The sequence below is a fragment of the Dama dama genome, chromosome 2, assembly GCF_033118175.1.
Source record: "Dama dama isolate Ldn47 chromosome 2, ASM3311817v1, whole genome shotgun sequence".
In the NCBI taxonomy this organism is placed as follows: domain Eukaryota; kingdom Metazoa; phylum Chordata; class Mammalia; order Artiodactyla; family Cervidae; genus Dama; species Dama dama.
This window is the reverse complement of record NC_083682.1, coordinates 44,335,265-44,362,032: the sequence shown is the minus strand read 5'-3', so window position 1 is coordinate 44,362,032 and position 26,768 is coordinate 44,335,265. Positions and strand designations below refer to the sequence as shown.

The following is a 26,768-nucleotide window of genomic DNA, read 5'->3' as shown; positions in this document are numbered from 1 at the left end:
ACTCCTGACGCTCATGCTACTTAGAGGAAAATAAGTCCTCAACAAAATTGAGGTTCTCCTCTAGGTAGAGGAAAGAGGGCAGGAAGTGGACAGTGTTTGTCTGGCAGTCGAGAAAATTTCCTGCAGCTCTTGAGAGATCTCTCTGTCTCAGTTTTCCATTTATGTGAAAGCAAACTCCAGTCTCTTCTGTTCCCAGTGCAGTTCCACAGGTGAGTCATCCCCCACGTTTAATTTGCTTGTTCCTTTATGTCTTGGGGAAAGAGGAATAAACTCCTGATATTCTTCCCTCAGGAAAATGGACTCAGAAATCCCAGAAGCCTTCCAGAAGGAGCTCACCTGCCTCGTCTGCCTGAATTTCCTTCTAGACCCAGTCACCATAGGCTTTGAGCACAGCTTCTGTAGGTCCTCTCTTTGTCTTTTCTGGGAACAAGCCGAAGCCCCTGCCAGTTGTCCAGTGTGCAGACAACGATCAGAACAGACAAACCTCAAAACCATTTTTTTTTTTCTGAAGAATCTGGTGTCCACTGTCAGAAAAGCCAATCTCAGGCAATCCCTGAAGTGTGAGGAACAGCTGTGTGGGACCCACAAGCAGACAAAGATGATCTTCTGTGAAGCTGACAAGAGCTTGCTCTGTTTGGTCTGCTCTCAAGGTCAGGAGCACAAGACTCACAGACATTGTCCCGCTGAAGAGGCTGCTGAGGAATCCTGGGTGAGTGATGCCTCTGAGGGCACTTAGGAAGCTTGGGGATGGTATAACTAGAGATTGAAAGGATATTATGATCATGATGATGATTAAATCTTCTCTTTACTGAGTGCCAGCACAGATCTAGTGAGCAGTGATAAAGTTGTGAAGAAAATGCCATAGTTCACCTGTCTTTAAGGAACTTGTATCCACTGGCTTGGTTATGAAGTCAATTTGTTGTAAAGTCATGTCTGACTCTTTGTGACCTCGTGGACTGTAGCCCACAAGGCTCCTCAGTCCATGGCATTTCCCAGGCAAGAATACTGGAGTGGGTTGCCATTTCCTTCGCCAGGGGATCTCCCTGACGCAGGGCCTGAGCCCACATCTCCTGCATTGGCATGTGGATTCTTTACTGCTGAGCCACCGGGAAGCCCCCATGATTATTTGGATGATGCATTATTATGCTCAAGGCTCTGTAAAGCCTTCATTTTGAGAAAAAGTCTTTGACTCTAAGATCTACAAGCGTAAAAAGTCTTTTCCATTGGATTGGTTCCCTAACCCTGGACAAAGAAGGGAGATACAGGATGTTGGATTTAACAGGGGACAAGCATCACTAGAATCACACTCTGATACAAGATGCCACAGTATCTGAAAATTAGCTATCTTCAACAAAACTTTGCTCCTTTCCCTAAACGGATGATTCCCTGGGTGTGGTTCTGTGGTGCGGAAACTCCTGAAATTGATCATTAGTGAGGAAGAACAGGGAAATGTGGTGATCTGTCATAGGCTTGCTAGTCTTCCTCCAGTTTCTGTATCTGACATTCCCTAGTACACTCCCTCATTTGAAGTCTGAAACCTCATTCTTTTCTGGCACTAAAATTTAATTCTTTTACAGGAGAAGTTGGCAAACCAAATGAGATCTTTATGGGAAAAGATACAAGATGTTGAAAGAAACCTCAAAAAATATGATGAATGAGCTGATGCTTGGATGGTAAATAGGAGAATGCATTTGTCTTTGGAAAAGTTCGAGGCATACATGCTAGAAACTTGTCCCTTAATAGATTGAGGTGAAATAATCATGTGCTAAAAAATTCAGAGTATGGGTTGAACACTATTTAGAATAATATCCCATGTGTCATTTCAACCTACATGCCCAAGAGGCTTGGGCTTTTTTGGAATCTAATGGATCAGGAACTACAGCAAAAGATCCATTAGAAGCATGTGGTACAATTGCTAAGATGGAGACACAGGATGGGACGTGGACAACTCCATACCCGGGACTCAGGATCTCAGGGAAACGTCTCAGGTTTAAGATCAGTTCTCATTCTGAAGATCAAGGGGGCATTTAAAAATTCCTGGGTTATTTCAGGCACAGATTTCTGTGTAAGTCATGCATTCTAGAAAGTAAGGGAAATATTATTGAGAAACACAGGTATTTTCAATCTGATTAGTACATGAGCTCGGGTGGATACAAAGGAAATTGAACCGCAATGTAAGGGGTGTGACTATCATGGTGAAGAGTGACAGCTCACTATCTAGCGAGTAAGCAGAAAATGTGACATGTTAAAGAAAAACTTCAGGAGGGAAAGGAATAAAGAGAAACAGATAAAGAGTGAGAGAGTGAATTCATCAATACTGGGAAGGAATATGCAACGGAATGAGGATGAATGCCCTTCTAAACAACGTGGGTAGGAAACTGTGACCTTACAGAACCTGTTTGTAGAAAAAAAGAGGGCAGAAAGAAAAGACTGGGAGGATGAGCATCTGTTTGAGGGCAGTAGATGAAAATCTGAAGATCTTTCCTTAGGATACCAACCCCGAGGGTAAAATGGAACATAGCTGCTCAGAGAGAAGTCAGGCTAGGGAGTTTGGGAGGTTTGAGATGAGACATCAGTTTACTTCTTAATATTGAAATCAGGATACTGCACATGACGCATGAATTACCCATAGATTTCAATTGCTTGCACGGGTCTTTCAGATTTGTTAGGAGGCATATGAAAGAAATGACCCATGAAAAGATTTTCTCCAGCTGTTTCAGAAACATCTGTATGAAATGGATGGAAGTTATTTGAGAAAAGGGTGGGTTTGACTCTTGACCTAGTCAAAAACCATGAAAAATAAGTGAAGGAAAGAAGAATAAGTTTGATTTCTGAGAAGAGGGAAGATATGAATTTAAGATGGATGTAGTTTCTTGGGAGACAGAATGAGCCAGAGCAAACTAAATGCTGTTGAAACCCCTCTCCCAACAGTTTTACGTGAATGGATACAGAGACATGATTAGGAAAACTTATCAGATGGTAACTCCAATTCTTCAGGAGGGAGAAAATTACTACAAAGGGTTTATTACAAAAGAAGGTCAAAAGATTTGTAAGCAAATCAGAAAGAGACAAAAGGAACTGAGTGGAAAAAAGACAGATCTCAAAGTAATATACACAGAAATCAAGAAAATGTCCTATAAACCAAATGTGGAGCTGCTCCAGGTAAGGACCGAGGACTGAAAATGTATTATCTGAAGCTCACACCTTTGATGCCCATTAGACGGTTAGATGCCTAGGGGTCTATGTTTTCATCCTAAGGTTGGAGTCTCTCCTAGTGGGAAATATTATAGAGAAAGTACAACTCATACAAATCATGATTGAGCAAGCTTTTCAAAACTGTGATAATGGAGACTCCTCAGGGAATATTCCCTTCTCAAAATCTTCTTTTGTAAATTGATTCTGTAAAAACCAGAAAGGAATAACTTTTGTACTGCCATTCAATGTTTTGATCTCCAATTGGGCAAGGGGAGAAATTTTAGATACATTCATAAATTTTCACCTCCTGTTGGAATATCCCAGGTTTGAGTTGCCTGGTGCTTATTAAGCCTTTAGGACAAGCCCTAGGAAACATCAATTTACAGAGAGCTGAGGGTTGTCCAATCACTACCCTTGTACTTTCTTTCTCTTCTTCTCCCTCCGAATTTCTTAATTTATCGAGAATTTGGATTCTCTCAACAAGCTGTGCCAATTCCCTTTGGGGAGAAAAAAGAAAATGGTTTCCTGACTGTTTTCTCATGGTGGTGATAAGAACTTTTCTGAAATTTTCCTAACCCAAATACAGGTTGGCTATTTATGAAGAAGTCTAGTCTTATGTTTCCTTATTTTATTTTTGACAGGAATTGGGAGACAAACTGAAATGGTAAGTCTGATCTTGCGATGCTGATGATGGCACTGTGAAGGCTGTGTAAGAGATCAAGTTGCATTTAGCAAAGGGAACATGTAGCGTGTCAGACAATACTACATTACTTGTGTGTATATGTATCTATGGGCTTCCCAGGTGGTGCTAGTGGTAAAGAACCCGCCTGCCAATGCAGGAGACACAAGAGATGCAGGCTCAATCCCTGAGTTGGGAAGATCCCCTGGAAGAGGGCATGGCAACCCACTCCAGTATTCTTGCCTGGAGAATCCCATGGACAGAGAAGCCTGGCAGGCTACAGTCCATAGGGTCACACAGAATTGGACGCAACTTAACACACACATATCCATGTCTGTTTTGTTGAATATAATTTCCTGTTACACTTGAGTGGAAGTAATTAATAGCATATTTTGCTCCTGTGGCTGAGGGAGGTATGTGTTGCCATGCCCAATGCAGACTTTTCCAAAAGACCAGTTTTTACTGATTTAAAATTTCAAGATCATAAACATGTTGAAGCTCAAGGACTAGTATTTCCAGGCATTAGGTGAGAAAAGTAAGTACCTCTGGAGGATAGGAGTGAAAACAGACAATGAGAAAAAAATGTCCCAAGAAGAGCCTGGTCCTATCCCATGCTTGTGGGGAAAAGGACTTAGATGAAGAGTGTTGAGCTGAAGGATGCTGTCTTATCGTAAAGGCTGTGTTCACGAAGCCCTGGGCAGCAGAAGGATGGACTGCATCTTCCTCTTACAGGGGTGAGTCAGCACAGCTGCACGTGCCTCAGCCTCCGCTCCCAGGACTCCCTGCGCGACCCGTGGCCGGGCTGATGGACTGGCTCCACCGCTTCCGGGGTGAGCGTCACCCCGCCGGTGCGTCTTCCCTGCAGGGTCCCTCAGTGTTGGTTTCTGCAGACAGTCTTTCCCGCTTCATCTCGCAGCTTGTGCAGAACAGCCTGCAAATAGGCAGGTACAGACATGTGCGGTCACAGAGTCACGAAAATCCTCTACAGGATACACACAGGCTGGTGCAGGGGCTGACGCGATTCATGCCTCATCGATTACTTATAAATTTGAATAATCTGTATAATGAAGAAACGGACATACTCCAAAAATGGCTCCTGGGTCCCTAGAAATATCATCATGTACCTTGTCAGTTGTTCCACTGAAAACTGGTTATTAATCCAGGATATTCCAGTTTCAGAGTTTAAGTGCAGTTACATAGAGAAAGTTTCTTAGCAATTGAATGTATGATGTTTTCCCATTGATATAATCCAGAAAAACATATAAGCCTCAAAAAAGTATGGAAACCACAGGGAAGCAAATGGTTGGTGGATGGGCCCCACAGACCTCCATGATAAACCTCCTCCTGGAGGGTAACTTGTCAAGAAGTGGAAGACTAGACCTTAGGCTGGAACCACAGATCAAAAGCAGAAAAGTCTATAAAGAAATCACTTATAAGAAGCCATCCTTAGGTTTTGTTTCCTCAGTGTCCATTTGCTAATTTAACTGAAATGGAAGAATGATCATCAATTCTCTATTCTACAATGTATATATATATATTTTTTCTCTTCAGCAGGAGTAATGGAGGTGGAGGTAAGATATACTGTCATGATTTTGGAGATGATCAATGCCTGTTGTCCAGTCTTTTAGATGTAATACAAAGTACCTAGGCAGAAGTAGACATGACCTCCCTATTGTTTATAATCTCTGAGTTTTTAAGCAGTTTTTTCCATGGTAACTAATAATCTATTTCCTTGGCAGATATCCTGGCAACGTTTGAATTCAATGTTTTCCAGTTAAAAGTACATTTCTAATAACCTTAAGACTTTTCACCCAGTGAGACTCTAGATAAACCCTCTTCTCTCATAGATCATTTTATTTTAATATTCTTTTTGACTATCATTTTCTCTCATCTCTCCACAGTCAACTTTTCATTCGACAATGAAGTAAGCAGTCAGCACATCAGGCTGTTCGATGATGCAAGATGTCTGACGTATGAATATGCCAGCCTCCATGCATTTTTGGATGGTGGAACATCGAAGTATTTTGCTGCATGGGGAGCCCAGAGCTTCACCTCTAGCAAACAGTACTGGGAGATGGTCGTGGACAGCTCTTGGGACTGGGCTGTAGGCGTCTGTAAGGATTCCTGGATAAGGAAGGACGACAGCATACTGGACAAGTCCAACAGGGACAAGTTTCTCCTTCTGTGTGTGAAGCAGGATGACCATTACCAACTCTGGACCACCGCCCCAACCACGCCTCTGTACATAGAGAGACCTTTGGGCAGGGTTGGGGTGTTCCTTGATTGTGGCAGTGGGAGTATTAGTTTTGTGAATGTTGTCAAGCCCACCCTCCTTTGGAGATATGATGATGGCGTGTGCACTTTCCCTGTCAGGCCCTTCATCTGCACTGGCCACAGGTGAGGAGGCTGAGTCACGGCCCAGACTCCTGCTCTGAGGGAGCCCTTGTCCAGTGCTGCAGAAGAATCCTTCTTTGTCTTTAGGCTCTTTCTACTGTAATGGACCCTCCTTTTTACTGCTGTGTTATAAAGCAGGTGTCAACTGCAAACTTTTGTTGGTTTCTACTATCATCTTGACAGTGAAATTTTCCTTTATAGCCATTTGTCTGGAATATATGAAATATATTCACCTGTGTTGTGAGCTTGCTGGACTCAACAAAATATGACCTTGTGCTTCCCATTTCCTGCCCCCCAGGGCTTAAACAACATGGACAGACCTGGTCCCTAACCAGATCCAGGTCAGCCTCCAACCTTCTTCTCCTTCCTCACAAACTACTCTGTCCTACACATCTATTCACCCTCCGGGCGAAAACCGATTTGCAGGGAAATCTCCACTGACCCTGGAGACTGGGATAAGCATTTCTTTCAGAGAATCCAGAATTAGCAGGTCCTTTTTTGGTACAATAATAAAAAGAAAGTGCTTCTTGAGAGGCACTGGAGAAATCTTTGCCTGAAGAAATTAATAAATAAATACTCCTGATTGGAAAGGAGTTTTGCAGTAAAAGTTAGGGACGAGAGTCTAAAAGTTTAAGTTTTCAAGATTTGAAAGTGGATGTTAAAAACTAGATTACACACGTTGAGCCTAAGTGAATTTGTATGCTGAAGGCTCTGTTAAGTGTAGATATTAGAAGTGTGGGGGTGATTCTGGGCATTGCAGTCATACTGGTGGTATGTTACTCTTTCATATTATTTTAATTTAGGATTATCACCTAGGCATGAAGGATGGCATGGTATGGCAGGGAGCATGTCTGTTCCCATTTTCCAATCATACAATAGAGCTTTTATTTATTTATTTTTTTAATTTAAATATTTTTGCCTCACACTGAATTACATATTCACCATTGTATTTCTAACGTTAAAGATAGTTTCTAAATATATATTGATAAGTTTTTCAGTACTGGTTAGTTAAACTTACTCTCTAGCTCATGTTGAAATGTTGCCAAAACCAACACTCGAGAAACCAAGCACCACCTTGGGAGAGTTGGAGAATCAGGTTTATTACACCGGCGGGTCCAGAGGAGTTAACATTCCAAGCTCTGAACCCAGAACAAAGGGGTTACAGAGTTTTTATAGATAGACTGTACTGGGCAACACTAGCTGTTAATAAGCTGGTTTAAACTAGGGGTTTCACATGTGGGAATAATGGTCAACATGGGGAGGGGGATGTCTGACCTGGACAGGCATGATTAAGCAGGATTGCAGGGGCTGGGTGACTGTAAAGAGCAGGGCAAGGGTGAGTGAGATAAACTCCAGTTCCTAGTATTGCAAGTCCCCACTTTCTGAGACTACATGACCTATGTGATCTAGACTTTGCAAGGGGCAAGCGGAGTTACAGAGGCAGAAGGAGGAGGAGGTTATGTAAAATTTTAACTTTTCTTCTTCAATAAATCTTACTACATCTTAGTAACTAGAGTCTCCTGTATTACCTGCTATTTGAAATAAAAAGAATCATGCCTTTGGTGCTAATTTTACAAATTTCATATTGAGCAGAGAAGCAAATTATATAATTTGCAGCATGGTTTTCCAAATACATTCAGCATTTCAACCATTTAGAATTCATTTAAGTACAGACATTTCCTCATATCCATGAGAATGAAAGTGTGTTTTTCTATTTACTACAACACCAAAAGCACCTACAAGAATCTGGAGGGGGTGGGGGGGGTGGGGGCGGAGAAGTACTTCATTTTACTTTTTCAGTGGCTGCTTCAAGTTCTCTTACTTGGAATACACAGAAAAAAATCCACAAGTGAGAAGTTGTGTTCTATGGTTATGTCTTTTAAACAATGTTTTGTATTTACAATTTTTTCCCTAATTAAAAGCACCAGCTGCAGATACAGTCTGCTAAAAACATAAGACATTACAAACCCATTAAAAGACAGCTTGCCAAACGTGACTCAATGGACATGAATTTTAGCAAACTCCAGGAGATAGTGAAAGATAGGGAAGCCTGGAGTGCTGCAGTCCACGGGGTCACAAAGAGACACCACAGTGAGTGAACAGCAATAACAATGCCAAACATATAGGGTTGGCCAAAAGATTTGTTCAGGCTTTTCCATAAGCTGTCATGGAAAAACCCAAATGAACTTTTTGGCCAACCCAATACTTATTAAAAAAAACCTTTAAGGAGACAAAAACAATGCAGCGAGCAGATTTACCCACTGCGTCAGGCAGCCCTTTCCAGTTTCCCTGTCTGTATTCCCAGTAAGTTGGACAAGAAGTGCTGACCCCAGAAGGGGGCCCTGGCCTCACTCATGGTGACTGTCAGGACCCAACAAGGCGGGGAGGGGGGCAGCTCTGGGTCTGTGACGACGGAGCATGACACCTCCTGGACCAGCACCCCCAGAACTGCAGGCCCTGAGGGCCACCCCAACCAATTGGAAGAAGTGGGAGGTGCACGCAAAGGGCCCAACTAGCTCTCAATGGTTCACCTGCCCACAAGGATCTTTCTGCCGCTTCCTCACATTCCTGTAAAGTTTTGGAGTTTTGTTTATCTGGTTTTCCTAAACACTTAGTAAAGAGAACAGCTACTCACTCTAGTATCCTGGCCTGGAGAATTCCATGGGCAAAGGAGCCTGGTGGGCTACAGTCCATGGGGTCGCAAAGAGTCAGACATGACTGAGCGACTTTCACTTCACATTAGATGTATGAGACTAGCTGTAATGGTTCCCTGAGAGCTTGCTTGCTGGCTGTTTTAAATTCTTATGATTAAAAAACTGTGAGGCACTGAACTGGGACTCATCAGGTGGTATTTATGACAGCTTTACATAACTGAAAGGTGAAGAAAAGGCTCAAAGTTCACACAAATGCATGCATGCATGTACACTTGGATTGGCCTCCGTGAAGCTACAGTGGAATGTTAAATATCAAGTACTGAATTTGAGGAGGGGGGAGGCTTCCCAGGTGGCTCAGTGGTAAAGAATCCACTTGCCAATGCAGGAGACATGGGTTCGATCCCTGGATCGGGAAGGTCACCTGGAGGAGGAAAAAGCAACCCACTCCAGTATTCTTCCTGAAAAATTCCAGAGGATCCTCATGGGCTACAGTCCACAGGGTCACAAAGAGTTGGACACAACTGAGTGGCTGAGCACACAGGCACACACTGAATTTCTTTCTTTTTTTTTTTTTCCCATTTATTTTTATTAGTTGGAGGCTAATTACTTTACAATATTGTAGTGGGTTTTGTCATACATTGACATGAATAAGCCATGGATTTACATGTATTCCCCATCCCGATCCCCCCTCCCACCTCCCTCTCTACCCGAACCCTCTGGGTCTTCCCAGTGTACCAGGCCCGAGCACTTGTCTCATGCATCCAACCTGGGCTGGTGATCTGTTTCACCATAGATAATATACATGTTTCAATGCTGTTCCCTCAAAACATCCCACCCTCGCCTTCTCCCTCAGAGTCCAAAAGTCTGTTCTGTACATCTGTGTCTCTTTTTCTGTTTTGCATAAAGGGTTATCATTACCATCTTTCTAAATTCCATATATATGTGTTAGTATGCTGTAATGGTCTTTATCTTTCTGGCTTATTTCACTCTGTATAATGGGCTCCAGTTTCATCCAAGTCATTAGAACTGATTCAAATGAATTCTTTTTAATGGCTGAGTAATATTCCATGGTGTATATGTACCACAGCTTCCTTATCCATTCGTCTGCTGATGGGCATCTAGGTTGCTTCCATGTCCTGGCTATTATAAACAGTGCTGTGATGAACATTGAGGTGCACGTGTCTCCTTCAGATCTGGTTTCCTCGGTGTGTATGCCCAGAAGTGGGATTGCTGGGTCATATGGCAGTTCTAGCTCCAGTTTTTTAAGAAATCTCCACACTGTTCTCCATAGTGGCTGTACTAGTTTGCATTCCCACCAACAGTGTAAGAGGGTTCGCTTTTCTCTACATCCTCTCCAGCATTTATTGCTTGTAGACTTTTGGATAGCAGCCATTCTGACTGGCATGTAATGGTACCTCATTGTGGTTTTGATTTGCATTTCTCTGATAATGAGTGATGTGGAGCATATTTTCATGTGTTTGTTAGCCATCTGCATGTCTTCTTTGGAGAAATGTCTGCTTAGTTCTTTGGCCCATTTTTTGATTGGGTTATTTATTTTTCTGGAATTGAGCTGCAGGAGTTGCTTGTATATTTTTGAGATTAATCCTTTGTCTGTTGCTTCATTTGCTATTATTTTCTCCCAATCTGAGGGCTGTCTTTTCACCTTGCTTATAGTTTCCTTTGTTGCACAAAAGCTTTTAAGTTTCATTAGGTCCCATTTGTTTATTTTTGCTTTTATTTCCAATATTCTGGGAGGTGGGTCATAGAGGATCCTGCTGTGATTTATGTCGGAGAGTGTTTTGCCTATGTTCTCCTCTAGGAGTTTTATAGTTTCTGGTCTTACATTTAGATCTTTAATCCATTTTGAGTTTATTTTTGTGTATTATGTTAGAAAGTGTTCTAGTTTCATTCTTTTACAAGTGGTTGACCAGTTTTCCCAGCACCATTTGTTAAAGAAGTTGTCTTTTTTCCATTGTATATTCTTGCCTCCTTTCTCGAAGATAAGGTGTCCATAGGTTCATGGATTTATCTCTGGGCTTTCTATTCTGTTCCATTGATCTATAATTCTGTCTTTGTGCCAGTACCATACTGTCTTGATGATTGTGGCTTTGTAGTATAGTCTGAAGTCAGGCAGGTTGATTCCCCCAGTTCCATTCTTCTTTCTCAAGATTACTTTGGCTATTCGAGGTTTTTTGTATTTCCATACAAATTGTGAAATTATTTGTTCTAGTTCTGTGAAAAAGACCATTGGTAGCTTAATAGGGATTGCATTGAATCTATAGATTGCTTTGCGTCGTATACTCATTTTGACAATATTGATTTTTCCAATCCATGAACACCGTATGTTTCTCCATCTATTTGCATCCTCTTTGATTTCTTTCTTCACACACTGAATTTCTAACTGCACACTTAAGAGCTTATCCCTAACTTTACATGTATGCAGATAACAGAATGGTCACCACAAGCAGTTTAATATCAAGACAGATGTTAACTGTTAAGGTTCTTATTTAATCGGCTCTACATACAAAATGCCCTAGAAGAAAAGAAAGGCTTAAACATAGATAAACATGATGGAAAGCGTGTCTCACCTCCTTGTATCAGCTCTGGAGGAAGGAGAAGAGCACACACAGGTAGAAAAGCCACACACTCAGAGGTAGTAGGAGCTGGCAGCCAGGCTGTGGTCTGGACTGACCCTCTCCAGCGAACTGTTCGGTTCCCTATGGGTGTCTGTTTCCCTCCTTTACATACCTGCTCACCAGGTTGGTGACGATGAAGGCCCACAGCTCTCAGTCACTGGTGAGCCTCAAAGCTGTGGTGAACTGGGCTTCAGCGCTGTCCATGCCGTTGGCAGAGACACAGGCCAGGCCCGGCAGGATACGCAGCTGAGCTGTGTGGCTAGGAGGGTGGGAAGGCAGGGGTCGCATTGCTGGTGCAGCCAACAGACCTGGGAGATCTCCTGCAGCCCAGTGGCTCATATCCTCTGCCCAGCCTGCACGTGCTGGGGTACTCACACAGGATTCTTTGGAAGGAGGACAGGACGGGCTGGAATCGAGCATTTTAAGCTTCTCCAGCCGCAAGAGGACAAGTCTGCGTGCTTCTGCGCCTTCTCTCAGTAGCTGGCTTGCATGGAGTGCGTCACAGTCTCCACGTTGACAAGTGTGCATGCGTGCTCCTTGGGAAACGGGTGGAAGAGGTCGGCGGGTTTGCTGGATCTGCAGGATCAGCAGGATCTCTTCGAGCACAGTGTGGTGACGGTCTAGATGCACTGCTGTTGCTGCTTCTTACTCTTTATCTGCCTGGCATCAGGAGCATCTACCTGGAGCACCAGGAAGAAGATACACAGAGCCTTTCTGAGTGGGGTTCCCTTGTGGGTGCTCTACTATCTGTTCACCGAGGATCAACAGTGGGTGGACTTCCTGCAACAGTAGCCACATCCCTTGCTGAGCAGAAACAGCACCCATGTGTACTCAGATCCCACCACCCGGGCGTTCGTGGCCCCACACGCAGGAGGTAGCAGGCTGACATGGGGTCCTTCTCAAGTGTGTGCAGTCATGTAACCTGGAAGACCAAGCTTCAGTGCCAGGACAGGCTCTGCGGTGAGATCTAGGTTGCTTCTCACAGCAGCGACTTTCTTGAATCAATGGACGTCTCTTGACAGCATAATTCAGACAAAAGCCTTGCTGCTTCGGATTTAGCATCTTTGAAACAGCGGGTTTTGCTGCGATGTCAGCCTGCCCTCTCCAGGTGGCTACTTGCCTGCTCTCTGTTCTCAGTGTGAAGGCAGAGCAGGGAGCCAAGCTGCAGGTGCGTTTGGGCTTCAGTGGGTTGCAGTGGCTTGAAGGAGAACATGGTCTTCAAGCAGTGCATGCACAGGGCTGAAGTGCTTCTTGAAGCCCAAGACTCCAGGTACCACTACTCAGCCTCCAGGCATCATCAGTGGAAACCCTGCCTTAATGCTTTGGAGCATCAGCTTTAAAGTCACAATCAGGACAATAACATAGCTTCACTATAAACATCACTTTAGACATATGGCAAGACATAGTGTGAAATAAATTTCAGGTATAACAAGTGTAAATATTATCATTATTTCTGGTATTATAGTTGTTTACTGAGAAACACAGTTATGAACAGTAAAATAAACCTCTAAGATTTCTAGCAACAAAATTAACACTCAAACCTATTTTTGCATATATAAAAGATGCAACTATTTAGTAAATGCAAGTTTTCATGAAAAAAAAAAAAAAAAAAGAAAAAACCCAGGAACTTTTAGGGGAAAAAAAAGAAAGAATAATGAGAAGACATTAACCCTAAACAGGTTTTCAAATATATCCTGGTTCGCAGGAGGAGGGATTGGTGGTATTGGAGGTTGGAACAATGCTAGTTCGTATTTACAGTCATTCTCCCAGCAGTGTCCCTTCCTCTCATGTATATAACTTGATGCAGTGAATACTTCTCAAGTTCTCTTCTTCCCAACCTATCCCACTTTATATGGAGGAGGAAGGGAAAGGAAGGAAACAAAGAAGGAAGTAAGGAAAAGAAGGAAGGAAACTGGCAAGGAGGAGACTCCACTCCCTTTGACATAGATTCCCTAGAGTTTTGTTGGAAAGTCCTCTGGAAAGTCCACTATTTAAGGGATAAAAAATGAATTTTGGAGTCTGAGTCAGAGGAGTCCCCTTAGAAAGGTGAGTTAGAGACAGTGTTCTCAACATCACAATCTTCATCTTCATCCCCACTGCTTTCAAATTTGCAGACTTCATCTTCTCTGCACTAGTTTGAAGAGTTAGTGGCATCCTCCTCTGCATCTTTCTCATTATCTTCTGATCTCCCTGAGGCAGGAGAATGTTCTCCAATCGTGTCTGATAATGCTAAGTCTGCAACCTGAAGCCCAGGGGCCTCTCTAAGCATTCCTTGCAAATTCCCTGATGAGGGGGACTGCAGACCCATCCTTCTAATCTTGGGGTTCGGGTCCCCCATCATGCTCATGTTCTTATGCTTAGCATAGGTCGCCTCTCTGTAAGCAGCGTATTCTTCAGGAGACAGAGTCCTGAGCCAGAGATCAAGGTCCACCTTGTACTGTGTCTGCAGTCCCTCCGCCTGCTTCTTATAAAGCTTCTTCTGGTCCTGGGGGACCCGCTGCCAGCATCTACTGATCTCTACCATGCGCTCCCTCAGGGGCACCACTTTCAGCTCCCTGCTTGACCAGAGATCCTGGTGGAACTTGTGATAGCCATTCATCGGGGGCTTCTTGGGCTCTCCGTTGAATTTCCACTTCATGGGTAAACGGTTTTCTGGGGGACACTTCACTTTTTGCACATGTTCCTGAAAATTCTTTGGCACTTTGCTTTGGCTTCCTTTGGGGACATCAGGTTTCTTGGAGTTCTGTACTAGTTCAGGGTGCTGTTCTCTGAACAGGGCCATTTTTTCCTGAAACTCCTGTTTCTCTTCCTGGAAATCTTGACTGTATTTCAGTTTGAGCTGTTCTGGCAGCTTCCTGTATTCCTCAGACGGAACTTGGTTAGCTCCTGGTTGCTCATCTTTGGGTGTTGTTGGAGGATCTGAGGTCTCATCTCTTTAAAAAAGTGGCGGTAAGCTGTCAGGGGCTTCTTGGATAAATCAGGATGTTTCTTGTGTTTTCTGCTTTTGGAAGGATTGTTAACATTTTCCTTAGCTTCCAGGACTAGTTCCTTCAAAGTTCAAAGCTTTCTCAAGTTATAGGAACTCTCTAACCATTTGAGTTTACACTTTTCCCAAAAAAAATTCTTTAAAAGCTACTTTTTCCCAATCTATCACTGACTGGGTTGTTTTGAACGTGTGCCTGTCATTGGGTGGAATGCTTTTCTCCATATTTTCCAGTAACTGCACAATGTCTTCTTTGGACCAGTCATCTTGACTTTTAGTCAGCATCATTTCTAGGTCTTCGGGACACTTATCTAGTCCCAGCAGTTCAGACATCTCAGCAGAATCTCCAGCATCTGCACTCTCAAGATTCAGCAGGTGAGTGTGATGATTCTGTGAAGAAAGAAAAAGAAACCTTCTCTCCTATGTGACACATGAGAGGAGCACATCCCACTTGGGATATGTCTCTTCTATCATTTTATTTACCCTTAAGAACGCAAACAAAAACTGGCCTAGTCTGAATTGAGATTCATATGGAACGTTATGAAGCTTCTTTCACAGAGTTAAGTATCTTCAGACCCCATTCACTCTGCCTTCCAATGAATTCCAGCAGAGAGTCTTTAACATACAAATGAGCAAAATAAAGACTGGCTACTCACTCAAGGGACAAAGAATAAGAGAAAATGAAGGGACTTTAAAAAAGTAAATGCCTGAAAAGCAAAGGACTTTAAAATAGCAATGGCAAACCACAGCACATGGATAAGAATGGTCAAAATCCCAAAGATGGCTGTCACCACATACTGAGAGGATGGGGAGAATCAGGAACTTTGATTCATTGATCATGGGAATTCAAAATACTACAAGCCTTCTTAAAGACAGGACAAAGGAATGGCAGGCCCACTCCAATATTCTTGCCTGGAGAATCTCATGGACAGAGGAGCCTGGTGGGTTACAGTCCATGGGGTCACAAAGGGTTGGACTTGACTGAATGACTAAACTTTCTGAAAGACAACATGGCCGTTTGGTACAAAGTTAAATATCTTGCTAGTGTGAAATTCCATAATCATGTTCTTTTATGTTTGCCAAAATCAGGTGAATCCATTTAAAAAAACTGGAGTCCCCTACTTATAGCAGCTTTGCTCATGACTACAAAACTTGAAAGCAACCAAGATGTCTTTAGGTAGATGAATGGATAAAGAAACTCTGGTACATCCAGGCCATGGAATAGTACTCACTGCTAAAAAGAAATGAGTGAGCAAGCTAGCAAGAGACATGGAGTACAGTTGAATGCATATCACTAAGTGAAAGAAGTTAATCTGAAAAGGATACGTACTTCGTGAGTCCAACTATAAGACATTCTAGAAAAAGAAAAATATATAGAGAGTGAAATGATCCTTGGTTAACAGCAGTTACGGTTGGAGGACTGATGAATAGGTGATCACAAAATATTTTTAGGGCATAGAGCACTTTTGTATATTATACAGGTGGGTACCTATCACTATCAGTTCAGTTCAGTTCAGTCACTCAGTTGTGTCTGACTCTTTGTGACCCCATGAACCACAGCATGCCAGGCCTCCCTGTCCATCACCTACTCCTGGAGTCCACCCAAACCCATTTCCATTGAGTCGGTGATGCCATCAGCCATCTCATCCTCTGTCGTCCCCTTCTCCTCCTGCCCCCAATCTCTCCCAGCATCAGGGTCTTTTCAAATGAGTTAGTTCTTTGCCTCAGGGGGACAAAGTATTGGAGTTTCAGCTTCAACATCAGTCCTTCAAAAGAACACCCAGGACCTGATCTCCTTTAGGATGGACTGGTTGGATCTCCTTGCAGTCCAAGGGACTCTCAAGAGTCTTCTCCAACACCACAGTTCAAAAGCATCAAATCTTTGTTGCTCAGCTTTCTTTATAGTCCAACTGTCACATCCATACATGACCACTGGAAAAACCATAACTTTGACTAGACAGACCTTTGTTGGCAAAGTAATGTCTCTGCTTTTTAATATGCTGTCTAGGTTTGGTCATAACTTTCCCTCCAAGGAGTAAGCTTCTTTTAATTTCATGGCTGCAATTACCGTCTGCAGTGATTTTGGAGCCCAGAAAAATAAAGTCAGCCACTGTTTTCACTATCTCCCCATCTATTTGCCGTGAAGTGATGGGGCCAGATGCCATGATCTTAAGTTTTCTGAATGTTGAGCTTTAAGCCAACTTTTTCATGCTCCTTTTTCACTTTCATCAAGAGGCTCTTAGTTCTTCTTCACTTTCTGCCATAAGGGTGGTGTCATCTGCATATCTGAGGTTATTGATATTTCTCCCAGCAATCTTGATTCCAGCTTATGCTTCCTCCAGCCCAGCGTTTCTCATGATGTGCTCTTCATATAAGTTAAATAAGCAGGGTGACAATATACAGCCTTGACGTACTCCTTTTCCTATTTGGAACCAGTCTGTTGTTCCATGTCCAGTTCTAACTGTTGCTTCCTGACCCGCATACAGGTTTCTCAAGAGGCAGGTCAGGTGGTCTGGTATTCCCATCTCTTTCAGAATTTTCCATAGTTTATTGTGAGCCACACAGTTGAAGGCATGTAGCTAGAAACAAAACCTAAATGACATACAGTCAAGAGACCAGGTGAGGGCGTTCTCAATCCTGGTAACAGAGTGGACCCCAACAAGAAGAAAGACTACTTTCCTGACAATTAAGCCAATGAAAAACCAAACAATTTTTCCTTACCATAGCCTTTCCCCTTCTTTTTCCTCTCTAAAGGAGAGCTTTTCTTAAACAATAGTAAACTGTTATTTTTTGCTGTAGCTAATGAGGACGACCTCATGCATGGAGTTTCCAGGCAACCAGTCAGATTCTTGACTAAGCCCTTATCATTTGTGTCCAGTATAAAAGAAAGGCCTGGCAGGGACACTGAAGGACTCATCTGAGTAGAAGGAATTCCTGGTGGCATTCAAGAAACCACACCTCTCCTTCAACATCTAGCAATACACCAACCCTCCTGCTCACAAGTTTTGCTATCGAATGAAAAACACATTGGATGGGGGGGGGGGGGGGGGCGGTCAAAAGACTGTGGGAAATCTTTATCACAGGTAAGAAATGAGTCTGGATTCAGTGTTCCATCTTTCTTATCTCTGAGTCCTTACCCAAGGCTGGAGCTTGGTCCCAGAAACCCACTACTTCCTGCTCCCACTGATGTTGTGTAAAGGTGAAGGTCTGCATTCCTCCTGGAGCTACTAGTTAGAGCACTGAGAATTCAGAAATGCATCTTGATGGTCATGTCTTCACCGATAACTTCTCACATTGTCAGACAGCCTATGAGTGTAGGTGGTTACTTGATTTTAGGAACTTGACACTGTTGAAACAGAGTAAGAGTCCAATAAAAGTCAATTTTAAATGTCAAATTGTCTTTGACATAAGAGCTTCTTCCTAGAATCTACATGGATAAGAAAAGCAGGCTTAGACTCATAGACAGTTCTGGCTGGAAAATGTCAGACCCAAGCCCTACAAGCAAAACTGCAGTAGAAGCTACATCTAATCCCAGACAACAAACTTGCTAACATTTAGAGATTTTATAATTTCTAATGGTTTATAGGACTGTTTGTCTTTTGTTTGGTTTCATTACACAGTATTGCTTTTGCTCTGGCTGTAACTGAACACACAATAGCGGATGGTGGTTATTCCCCAAGACTCTGTTCCTTTTAGTCATTCCCAGCATATCATCTCATACCTTATCATTCTATTATGCAATCTGTATGCACATTTGAAATAATGATGCTAGCTTGTGAAGTTAAGGATTACGGCATAATCGTACACTGCAGGATAGACTAAAAGAAACCATAGACAATGTGAAAGAAATGTGATACTGTCTGTGAAGTTTGACCGCCATCTCTTAAGATTTTCTCTATTTTGACTGTTTCCATTCTATTCCTCAAAACATTTTCCTATTTAATCCTGTTGTACCCGGATCATGGAATCCCACCAAACACCACAGGAGCCGCGGATTGATGCAAAAGCAGTGAGGAACTTTATTACAAGCTCGAGCAGGGACTCTCTTCACACAATGGCAAAGGAGCCCCGAGTGAAAGCAGCGAATCTTTTTTATACTGTATAGCAGGGGAAGTGGGAAGGGAAGCTTAAGGGGATTGGTTAATTCATATTGTGCAGCAGGGGAAGCGGGAAGTCTTGGTGGGGTGAGGGACTTTCCCGCCCTTCTTAGATTGCCTAGGGGTGGAGGGCAACTTGTCTCCTTCTGATTGGTTGGTTTGAAAAAGTTTTTTTCTTCTTCTCGGGAGGGGTTTTCACTCAGAATGGCAGTGCTATCTAAAATGGAGTTGTTTTGAATTTTTCTTTCACATTTCCCCCTCTCTTTGTTCCTATGGAAGGCCCAATCATGGGTCTTCTATATCGTCTGTGGGGACAGTCGAATACTGAGATCTGAGTAACATCAGGTGAATGGTATTGAATCTATCCTTTACAAAGGACATAATTCTATTTAATATGCAAGGACCTATAGTTAAGATTAATAACAGTAGAATGAGGGGTCCTAATAGAGAAGAAATCAGGGTAGTCAACCAAGGGGAAGTATTAAACCAAGACTCAAACCATGATTGTTCATTTTCTCTTTCTTGTTTTTGCCTGCTTAGGCCTTCTCTAACTTTTTGAAGAGATTTCTGTACTACTCCTGAATGGTCAATATAAAAACAGCATTCTTCTCATAGGGCTGCACATAGTCCTCCTTGTTGTAAGAACAGCAGATCTAAACCCCTTCTATTTTGTAACACTACCTCAGCCAGAGAACTTAAGGATTCTTGGAGGTGGGAAATGGATTTTTCGAGCTGTTCAATATCTTCATCTATTGCAGCCCTTAGCTGGCTATACTGTTTATCTTGGAGCGTTAAGGCTGCAATTCCACTTCCAGTTCCTATAGCCCCCAATCCCAACAGGACGGTTAAAGTTAGGGCAGTGACGGGTTCTCTTTTTACCCTATACTGACCTGGTGTCTCTAACCTTGGTTGCAGTTCTTCTTCTGAATAATAGTTCAGCCGGGGGATTAGATGGACTAGGACACAGAAATCTTGGGAGGTTTTTAGTGCTGCCTGATAAGCACACGGAGTTAGTCTGGCGGAGCAAGCCCACCACCCATTTTTTGGTGGGATGATCCACTGGTGAGTGGAATTAGTGAGGTTAGTCATAGAGACTGTGTGATTACATAGGTGTTGATAAGTCTCAGCATAGAAACATAAGCTCCTATGCAGGTGCCTATATCCGTAATGGAGCTTACTGTCAGGCGGCCCGTACCAGGTTGTTGCTGCCATCTACAGGCTGAGACATCGGCAGTCATATTGAATCCTGAAGAAAAAGCAACTGCCTCATAATAAGGAGGCCTAATATTATATCAGAGCCAGCAACCATTTGTTAAGTCCAGACGAGAGGCATTAAGGGTAAGGTAAGCTGAGGAGATCATTTTTATAAGGGGGTTCTGTGGGGGGGGGGGGGGAACATGTCAACTATGGGGGGAGCTATGGGGGGAGTGTGTGGAGTAGGTCCAGTATACGACTTTGGTTCTGGGAGGGAGGTTTTGGGGTTGTCATCTGGGAAGGTTTTGGGGCTATCACCTGGTTTGGTCCCAAAGCTACCGTGGGGGCCAAATAGAGTGGTCCCAGCTGTAATTTGATCTCAAACCGGAATCCATTATCGAATCCAATCTGATAAAGACGTAGGCCCCAGGCTCTGCCTACATCCCACCTGGTAAACTTTTTCCCCTCATCAGTGAACTTAATCTGTAATGGAAAACATTGTCCAGGTTTAGACGACAGCGTCTTACATGGTGGGAAGTCTTGGGGTAATTTTACCTGAATGAGGTCTTTGACGGGATCGGTGAGCCAATGGGCCGTTCCTGTAGTTTCACATCCCCAGGCGGCGCAATAAAAAGAATCAACTCCCCCACATTTTGCGATTTGGTTCCGATCCCTTCCTCCCCCCGGGCAGACATATACGGGTGTTGGTTTTGTGCATGGTGTGTCTCCCTGGAAGGCCCAGTCAAAAAGGCCGAGGGTCCCAAACTGAGGGCTCCCGATGAAGTCACTCAGTTGACTGGGACCATGGAAGCCGTTGATGTCGGCTGCCAGGACGCATAAATCAAAGGTCAATACAGGCCACCATGTCCCTTTGGGGGCTACACTGGAACTCGAATTAAGTAGTTCTCTGGTCTCAGGGTTGTAGACCACCCAAGTCATGTTAACTGGATGATGGGAATTGGCTGAGGTAAGCCCTTGGATGGCTGCCCAGAGCACAAAGTACCTTAAGAGGGAGATACTTCTCTGGGGCGTTTCTGAAGTTTTAACTTGAGTGGATTGTCCGAATGCTTGGAAACTCTCCATTGTGGCAGAACCTCGTGGATGTCAGTGAAAGGATCAGCAGGCCTCACATGCGAGAAGTGGACCCACGTTGATATACCGTCTACTTTGAGGGCCGTTGGTGTGACCAAGATGACGGAGTAGGGTCCTTTCCAGCGTGGTTCGAGGGTGCCTGAGTGGTGTCTTCGCACATAGACCCAATCTCCTGGCTGGAAACGATGCGGTTCCGGCGGTGGCTTGGTGAGGTGTAGGGCTTCTAGCCGTTTCCAAATGTCTTTGTGCACCTGTTGGAGGAGTCGGAGAGAGGAAAACAGAGCATCAACAGGCAAGTCGGCTATTAAATCAGTCTTTAAACTAGATACAATAGGGGGAGGTCTCCCGGACATAATTTCAAAGGGGGTTAGCCCCAACAAGTAAGGTGAGTTCCGTACCCGGAACAAGGCAAAGGGGAGGAGCGCCACCCAGTGCCCGCCAGTCTCTAGCGTTAATTTGGTCAAGGTCTCTTTTAAGGTTCTGTTCATTCTTTCTACTTGCCCTGAATTCTCGGGTTGATAGGCACAATGTAATTTCCAATTTGTCCCCAGAACCGCCGCCAGTCCCTGACTTACCTTGGAGACAAAGGAGGGACCGTTATCGGAACCTACCTGTGTAGGGAATCCGAAACACAGGATCTCTTCTAAGAGTTTTTTTTGTTACTACCTGGGCTGTCTCTTTTTTCGTTGGGTAGGCCTCTGCTCATCCAGAAAAAGTATCAGTGAAGACCAGCAGGTATCTATATCCGTATTGTCCCGGTTTTACCTCAGTAAAGTCTACTTCCCAGTAGGCTCCAGGGCGTGTTCCCCTTTCTCTGGCTCCTTTGGTTGCTCCTGAAGTCTTTGTTGGGTTAGTTAGCAGGCAAGCCTTACAGTCTGAGGCAATTTTTTCTATTTTCACCCGGTAGTCTTTGATGACAATCTTTGCAGTTCTAACGAGATCTTGCATTTTTTTCACCCCTAAATGGGTTGCATTATGAATTTTCCAGAGCAGTTCTGTCCCCAGTTTTTCAGGTAGGATAGGCGCTGACTTAGTGTCTTTCCACCAGCCATTTTCAAATTGAGTCATAGGTAAGGAGTTAATCCACTTTATATCTGTTTCACTGTATTCAGGGTTATTGGGTAGAGTCATGGTCCCTGGGTCAGGGAGTTGAGCTGCCAAAACTGGGGTAACAGATGCTAGAGCAGCCTCCTTGGCCGAAAGATCAGCCAGTCGATTTCCCCTTGCCACGGGGGAGTCGACTCTTTGGTGGCCTGGGCAGTGGACTATGGCCAGTTTCTTGGGCAGCCAGAGGGCCTATAGAAGCTCAAGAATTGTCTCTTTATTTTTTATAGTTTTTCCTTCAGCCGTCAGGAACCCCCTCTCTCTATAGATGGCCCCGTGAATGTGTGCTGTGGCAAAGGCGTATCTGCTGTCAGTATAAATGGTCAGGTTTTTTTCTCTACCTCTTTTGAGGGTTTCAGTCAATGCTATAAGTTTGGCTTTTTGGGCCAATGTCCCATGGGCCAAAGGGGCAGCCCATATGACTTCTGTCTCCGTGGTCACAGCAGCACCCGCATACCTTTGTCCATTCTGTACGAAGCTGCTCCCATCCATGTACCAAGTCAGTTCAGTATCCGGAAGGGGGACGTCTTTCAGATCAGCTCGGACCCCACATACCTGAGCCAGGATGTCAGCACAGTCATGTAGTGGAGCGTCCAGGTCTGGATCCGGCAGGAGTGAGGCTGGGTTCAGGGTAGTTGGTGGCTGAAAAATGATCTTGGTAGGGTTTAGTAGTAGTCCCTGGTAATGGGTCTGTCTAGCGTTACTGATCCATCGATCTGGAGGTTGTCTCAATATACCATCTATGGCATGAGGGGTTGTTATTTGCAGTTCTTGTCTCAGGGTTAATTTGCCAGCATCTTTTACTAACAAGGCCACAGCAGCCACCATACGCAAGCAGGGGGGCCATCCACTAGCCACTGGGTCCAGTTTTTTTGAAAGATATGCCACTGGTCTTTTCCAAGGTCCCAGTTTCTGGAGTAACACCCCTTTGGCTACCCCTCTGCTCTCATCTACATAGAGAAGGAAGGCTTAGTGATGTCAGGCAGACCTAGGGCAGGGGCTGACAGGAGGGCTGCCTTAATGTCCTGGAAGGCTTTATCCATTTCCTCTGTTCAGGCAAATGGTATAGTCTCTTTTGTTGCCAGGTATAGTGGTCTTGCCATTTCAGCAAAACCTGGGATCCATAATCTACAGAATCCAGCGGACCCCAGAAATTCTCTAATTCCGCGTTGACTCTGGGGCTTAAGGATCTTTAACACAGTCTCTTTTCTAGCTTTGGACAGCCACTGCTGTCCTTTTAATATGTATCCCAGGTAATGAACCCCTTGTCTGCCAATTTGTGCTTTCTTTGCGGAGGCCCGATATCCCAGCTCACCTAAAGTATATAGCAAGTCTCTGGTTGCCTCCAGACAGGTTTGTTGGGATTCTGTGGCCAATAAAATGTCGTCCACATACTGTAGCAAGGTAACACGTGGGTGTTGGATACGTTACTCACCCAGGTCCTCATGTAAGGCTTCGTGGAAGATCGTGGGCGAGTTCTTGAATCCTTGTCGTAGTCTCGTCCAAGTTAGTTGCCCGTGAATGCCTTCCTCTGGATCTGACCATTCGAAGGCGAAAATATTCTGGCTTTTGGGTGCCAGGGGGAGGCTAAAAAAAGCATCTTTCAAGTTCAGTACCGTATACCACTGGTGATTGGGGTTCAAGGAGCTCAAAAGAGTATAGGGGTTTGGTACTGTGGGGTGGATGTCCATCACCCGTTGGTTAGCTTGTCTCAAATCCTGCACTGGCCTGTAGTCATTGGACCCCGGCTTTCTGACTGGGAGAAGGGGGGTATTCCAGTTGGATTGGCATGGGCGTAGGATGCCCTGAGCCAACAGCCTGTGTATGTGAGGGCGAATACCTCTTTGTGCCTCTTGTGGCATCTGATATTGCTTGACTCTGACGGCCTCTGCTCCTGGTTTTAGTTCAATATAAATTGGGGGCCGATGTTTGGCTAAGCCTGGACCTCCGGTTTCTGCCCAGGCTTGTGGGTATTCATTAAGCCACTGTTGCATATCATTCTCAGAGGCTACTTCAGGGGAGCCTTGGTGTAATCTGTACTCATCTTCTAATTGCATGGTTAGAACTTGTACCTGCCTGCTGGCCGGGTCCGTCACATTTACCCCCTCAGGTGAGAAATGGATCTGGGCTCCTATTTTGGTTAGCAAGTCTCTCCCAAGCAGTGGGTAGGGGCAGTCTGGTATGACCATGAAAGAGTGGGATACCCGGCCCATGCTCAGATCTAGGTTTCTTCAGGTAGTCCATGAATATTTTTTTCATACCAGTGGCCCCTTGCACCCATGAAGTCTTTGAAAAGAGTTTTCCCCGTGGGTCAAGCAGGACAGAATGTTCGGCCCCGGTGTCCACTAAAAACTCAATTGGGGTCCCCTCCACTTTTAAGGTTACCCTGGGCTCGGGGAGGGGTTCTGGGCCCCGTCTCCCCTAGTCGCTCAGGTCCCCCAGAGCCAAAACGTTGGTTCCTTGTTTGAACTTTTTACGGCAATCTTTAGCCCAATGTCCTTCTTTCTTACAATATGCACACTCTCTTCAGGTGTCTCTTGGTTATTATAAACTTTTTTTGCTACTGCCACCAGATCCTGAATAGATTTTTCACCTAATCTATCTATCTTCTGTAACTTTTTTCTTACATCTGGGACTGACTGATTAATAAAATGCATCATTAAAGCTGACCTAGTATCTTCTGCCTCAGGGTCCATGGGAGTGTACTGACGGAATGCGTCCATCAGTTCCTCTCCAGGAACACCGCAGGACTCTCTTCTCTCCCTTGCTGTACATTACCTACCTTAGCCAAATTAGTGGGCCTGCGAGTGGCCGCTTTGAGACCCCCTCAACAGAGTCTGGCGGTAGACCCGGAGCCGCTCCTTACCTTCTGCCCTGTTATAGTCCCACTGTGGCCTAGATAAAGGGAAGGAAGAGTCAATTGTCGCAGGGTTGGCCGTGGGTTACCCATTATCTCCCGGCACCAGTTTCCGCACCTCTAGCTGGATCCTTTCTCTTTCTTCTGTGGTGAATAACATCTGGAGTAGCTGCTGACAATCGTCCCATGTAGGTTGATGAGTGAACAGAACAGTTTCTACCAAATTAATAAGCTCTTTAGGTCTCTCTGAAAATGGGGCATTCTGGGTCCTCCAATTGTACAAATCACTAGTAGAAAAGGGCCAATATTGAAGGGGCTGATTTCTATCAGCATCAGGGGGACCCAGAGCCCTGAGAGGAAGAATAGCTGCTGAAGTAGAGTCGGCAGGCCCCCCAGGGGAGGCGGCCCTACGATTTCTGGTGTTCATTGCAGGTCCTCTCCCAGCCGCTTCTGGGGAAGGTTGGGGGAGTGGGGGTTCGGGCTGAATAGGAGGAGGGAGAGAGTATGGTGGAGGTGTGATAAGGAGATCGAGAGTCGAATCTTCCTGCAAAACAGGGGCGGAGGGGGCAGCCGGAGGCTTTTTCTTTTCTTCAGCCACTAGGATCTCCGTGGCTGCCGCTGCCTGTGGAGGTAAAAAGGGTTGGATCCAAGGGATCGGGCTGACTATTAAATCTTCCCAAACCAGGATATATGGGACCTGGTCTGGATGTCCGCTCTGAGGTCTGAGGATGATTTCTCGGACTCTCCGGACAGTCCTTAAGTCGAAAGTCCCTTCAGGAGGCCAGCCTACGTTTAAGCTGGGCCATTCAGCGCTGCAAAAGATAACCATCCGAGATTTTTTAATTTCTATACTCAGACTATGAGCTCGAGCTCTAACTTCTTTGAAATGGTCAATTATTAAGGCAAGCGGAGAGCATCCAGATTGGGTCTGTCCCATCGTCAGTCAGTCACACAATGAACAAACAAGACAACACACCAGACAAATGACAGCGCGCAATCCCGAGAAAAAAAGTACAGAGTAGTCCCCCGGGACTACAGAGTGGGAGCCAGAAGAGACATCTTCTGCTGGAGACTGTTATCGGCGTCCGCCTAGGTTTAATTCCAGCTACAGATACAGATTGGGGCCCCCCTACAGATACAGATGCAGCTGCTGCTACTGCTTACCGGCCGTTCGTCCTCCGAAGCGCGGATCCTGAAGGGCTCGGGGGATCCCGGACGAGCCCCCAAAATGTTGTATCCGGATTGCGGAATCCCACCAAACACCACAGGAGCCGCGGATTGATGCAAAAGCAGTGAGGAACTTTATTACAAGCTGGAGCAGGGACTCTCTTCACACAATGGCGAAGGAGCCCCGAGTGAAAGCAGCGAATCTTTTTTATACTGTATAGCAGGGGAAGCGGGAAGGGAAGCTTAGGGGGATTGGCTAATTCATACTGTGCGACGGAAGGGAAGCTTAAGGGGATTGGTTAATTCATACTGTGCAGCAGGGGAAGCGGGAAGTCTTGGTGGGGTGAGGGTGGGGTGAGGGACTTTCCCACCCTTCTTAGATTGCCTAGGGGTGGAGGGCAACTTGTCTCCTTCTGATTGGTTGGTTTGAAAAAGTTTTTTTCTTCTTCTCGGGAGGGGTTTTCACTCAGAATGGCAGTGCTATCTAAAATGGAGTCGTTTTGAATTTTTCTTTCACAATCCAAGATGGGCCATCATGCTCCACTCAAGGAAAAGTGAAAGTGAAAGTGAAGTCGCTCAGTGGTGTCCGACTCTTTGCAACCCTGTGGATTGTAGCCTACCAGGCTCCTCCATCCATGGGATTCTCCAGCAAGAATACTGGAGTGGTTTGCCAGTTCCTTCTCCAGCTCAAGGAAAGATACTTTATTTTTTAAATT

The 26,768-nt window shown here is 44.6% G+C and overlaps 1 protein-coding gene and 3 pseudogenes across 1 annotated transcript; 1 reads left to right on the top strand and 3 right to left on the bottom strand.

Annotated features, from left to right (window-relative positions):
* The first annotated feature begins 295 nt into the window (after positions 1–295).
* On the top strand, positions 296–8,784 carry LOC133068614 (tripartite motif-containing protein 43-like; annotated as a pseudogene).
* Positions 8,785–11,569: 2,785 nt separating this feature from the next.
* On the bottom strand, positions 11,570–13,679 carry LOC133068598 (MAU2 chromatid cohesion factor homolog; annotated as a pseudogene).
* Positions 13,680–13,689: 10 nt separating this feature from the next.
* Positions 13,690–14,829, bottom strand: LOC133068582 (upstream-binding factor 1-like protein 1; annotated as a pseudogene).
* A 3,727-nt stretch (positions 14,830–18,556) lies between these two features.
* Positions 18,557–26,186, bottom strand: LOC133040593 (uncharacterized). The gene is made up of 3 exons (XM_061120493.1): positions 26,050–26,186; positions 25,004–25,507; positions 18,557–21,175 (listed from the first exon to the last, which is right to left on the bottom strand). Exons 2-3 carry the CDS (start codon positions 25,310–25,312, stop codon positions 20,837–20,839), a joined length of 648 nt encoding a protein of 215 aa, XP_060976476.1. The 5' UTR covers positions 25,313–25,507; positions 26,050–26,186; the 3' UTR covers positions 18,557–20,836.
* Between the last annotated feature and the right edge of the window lie 582 nt (positions 26,187–26,768).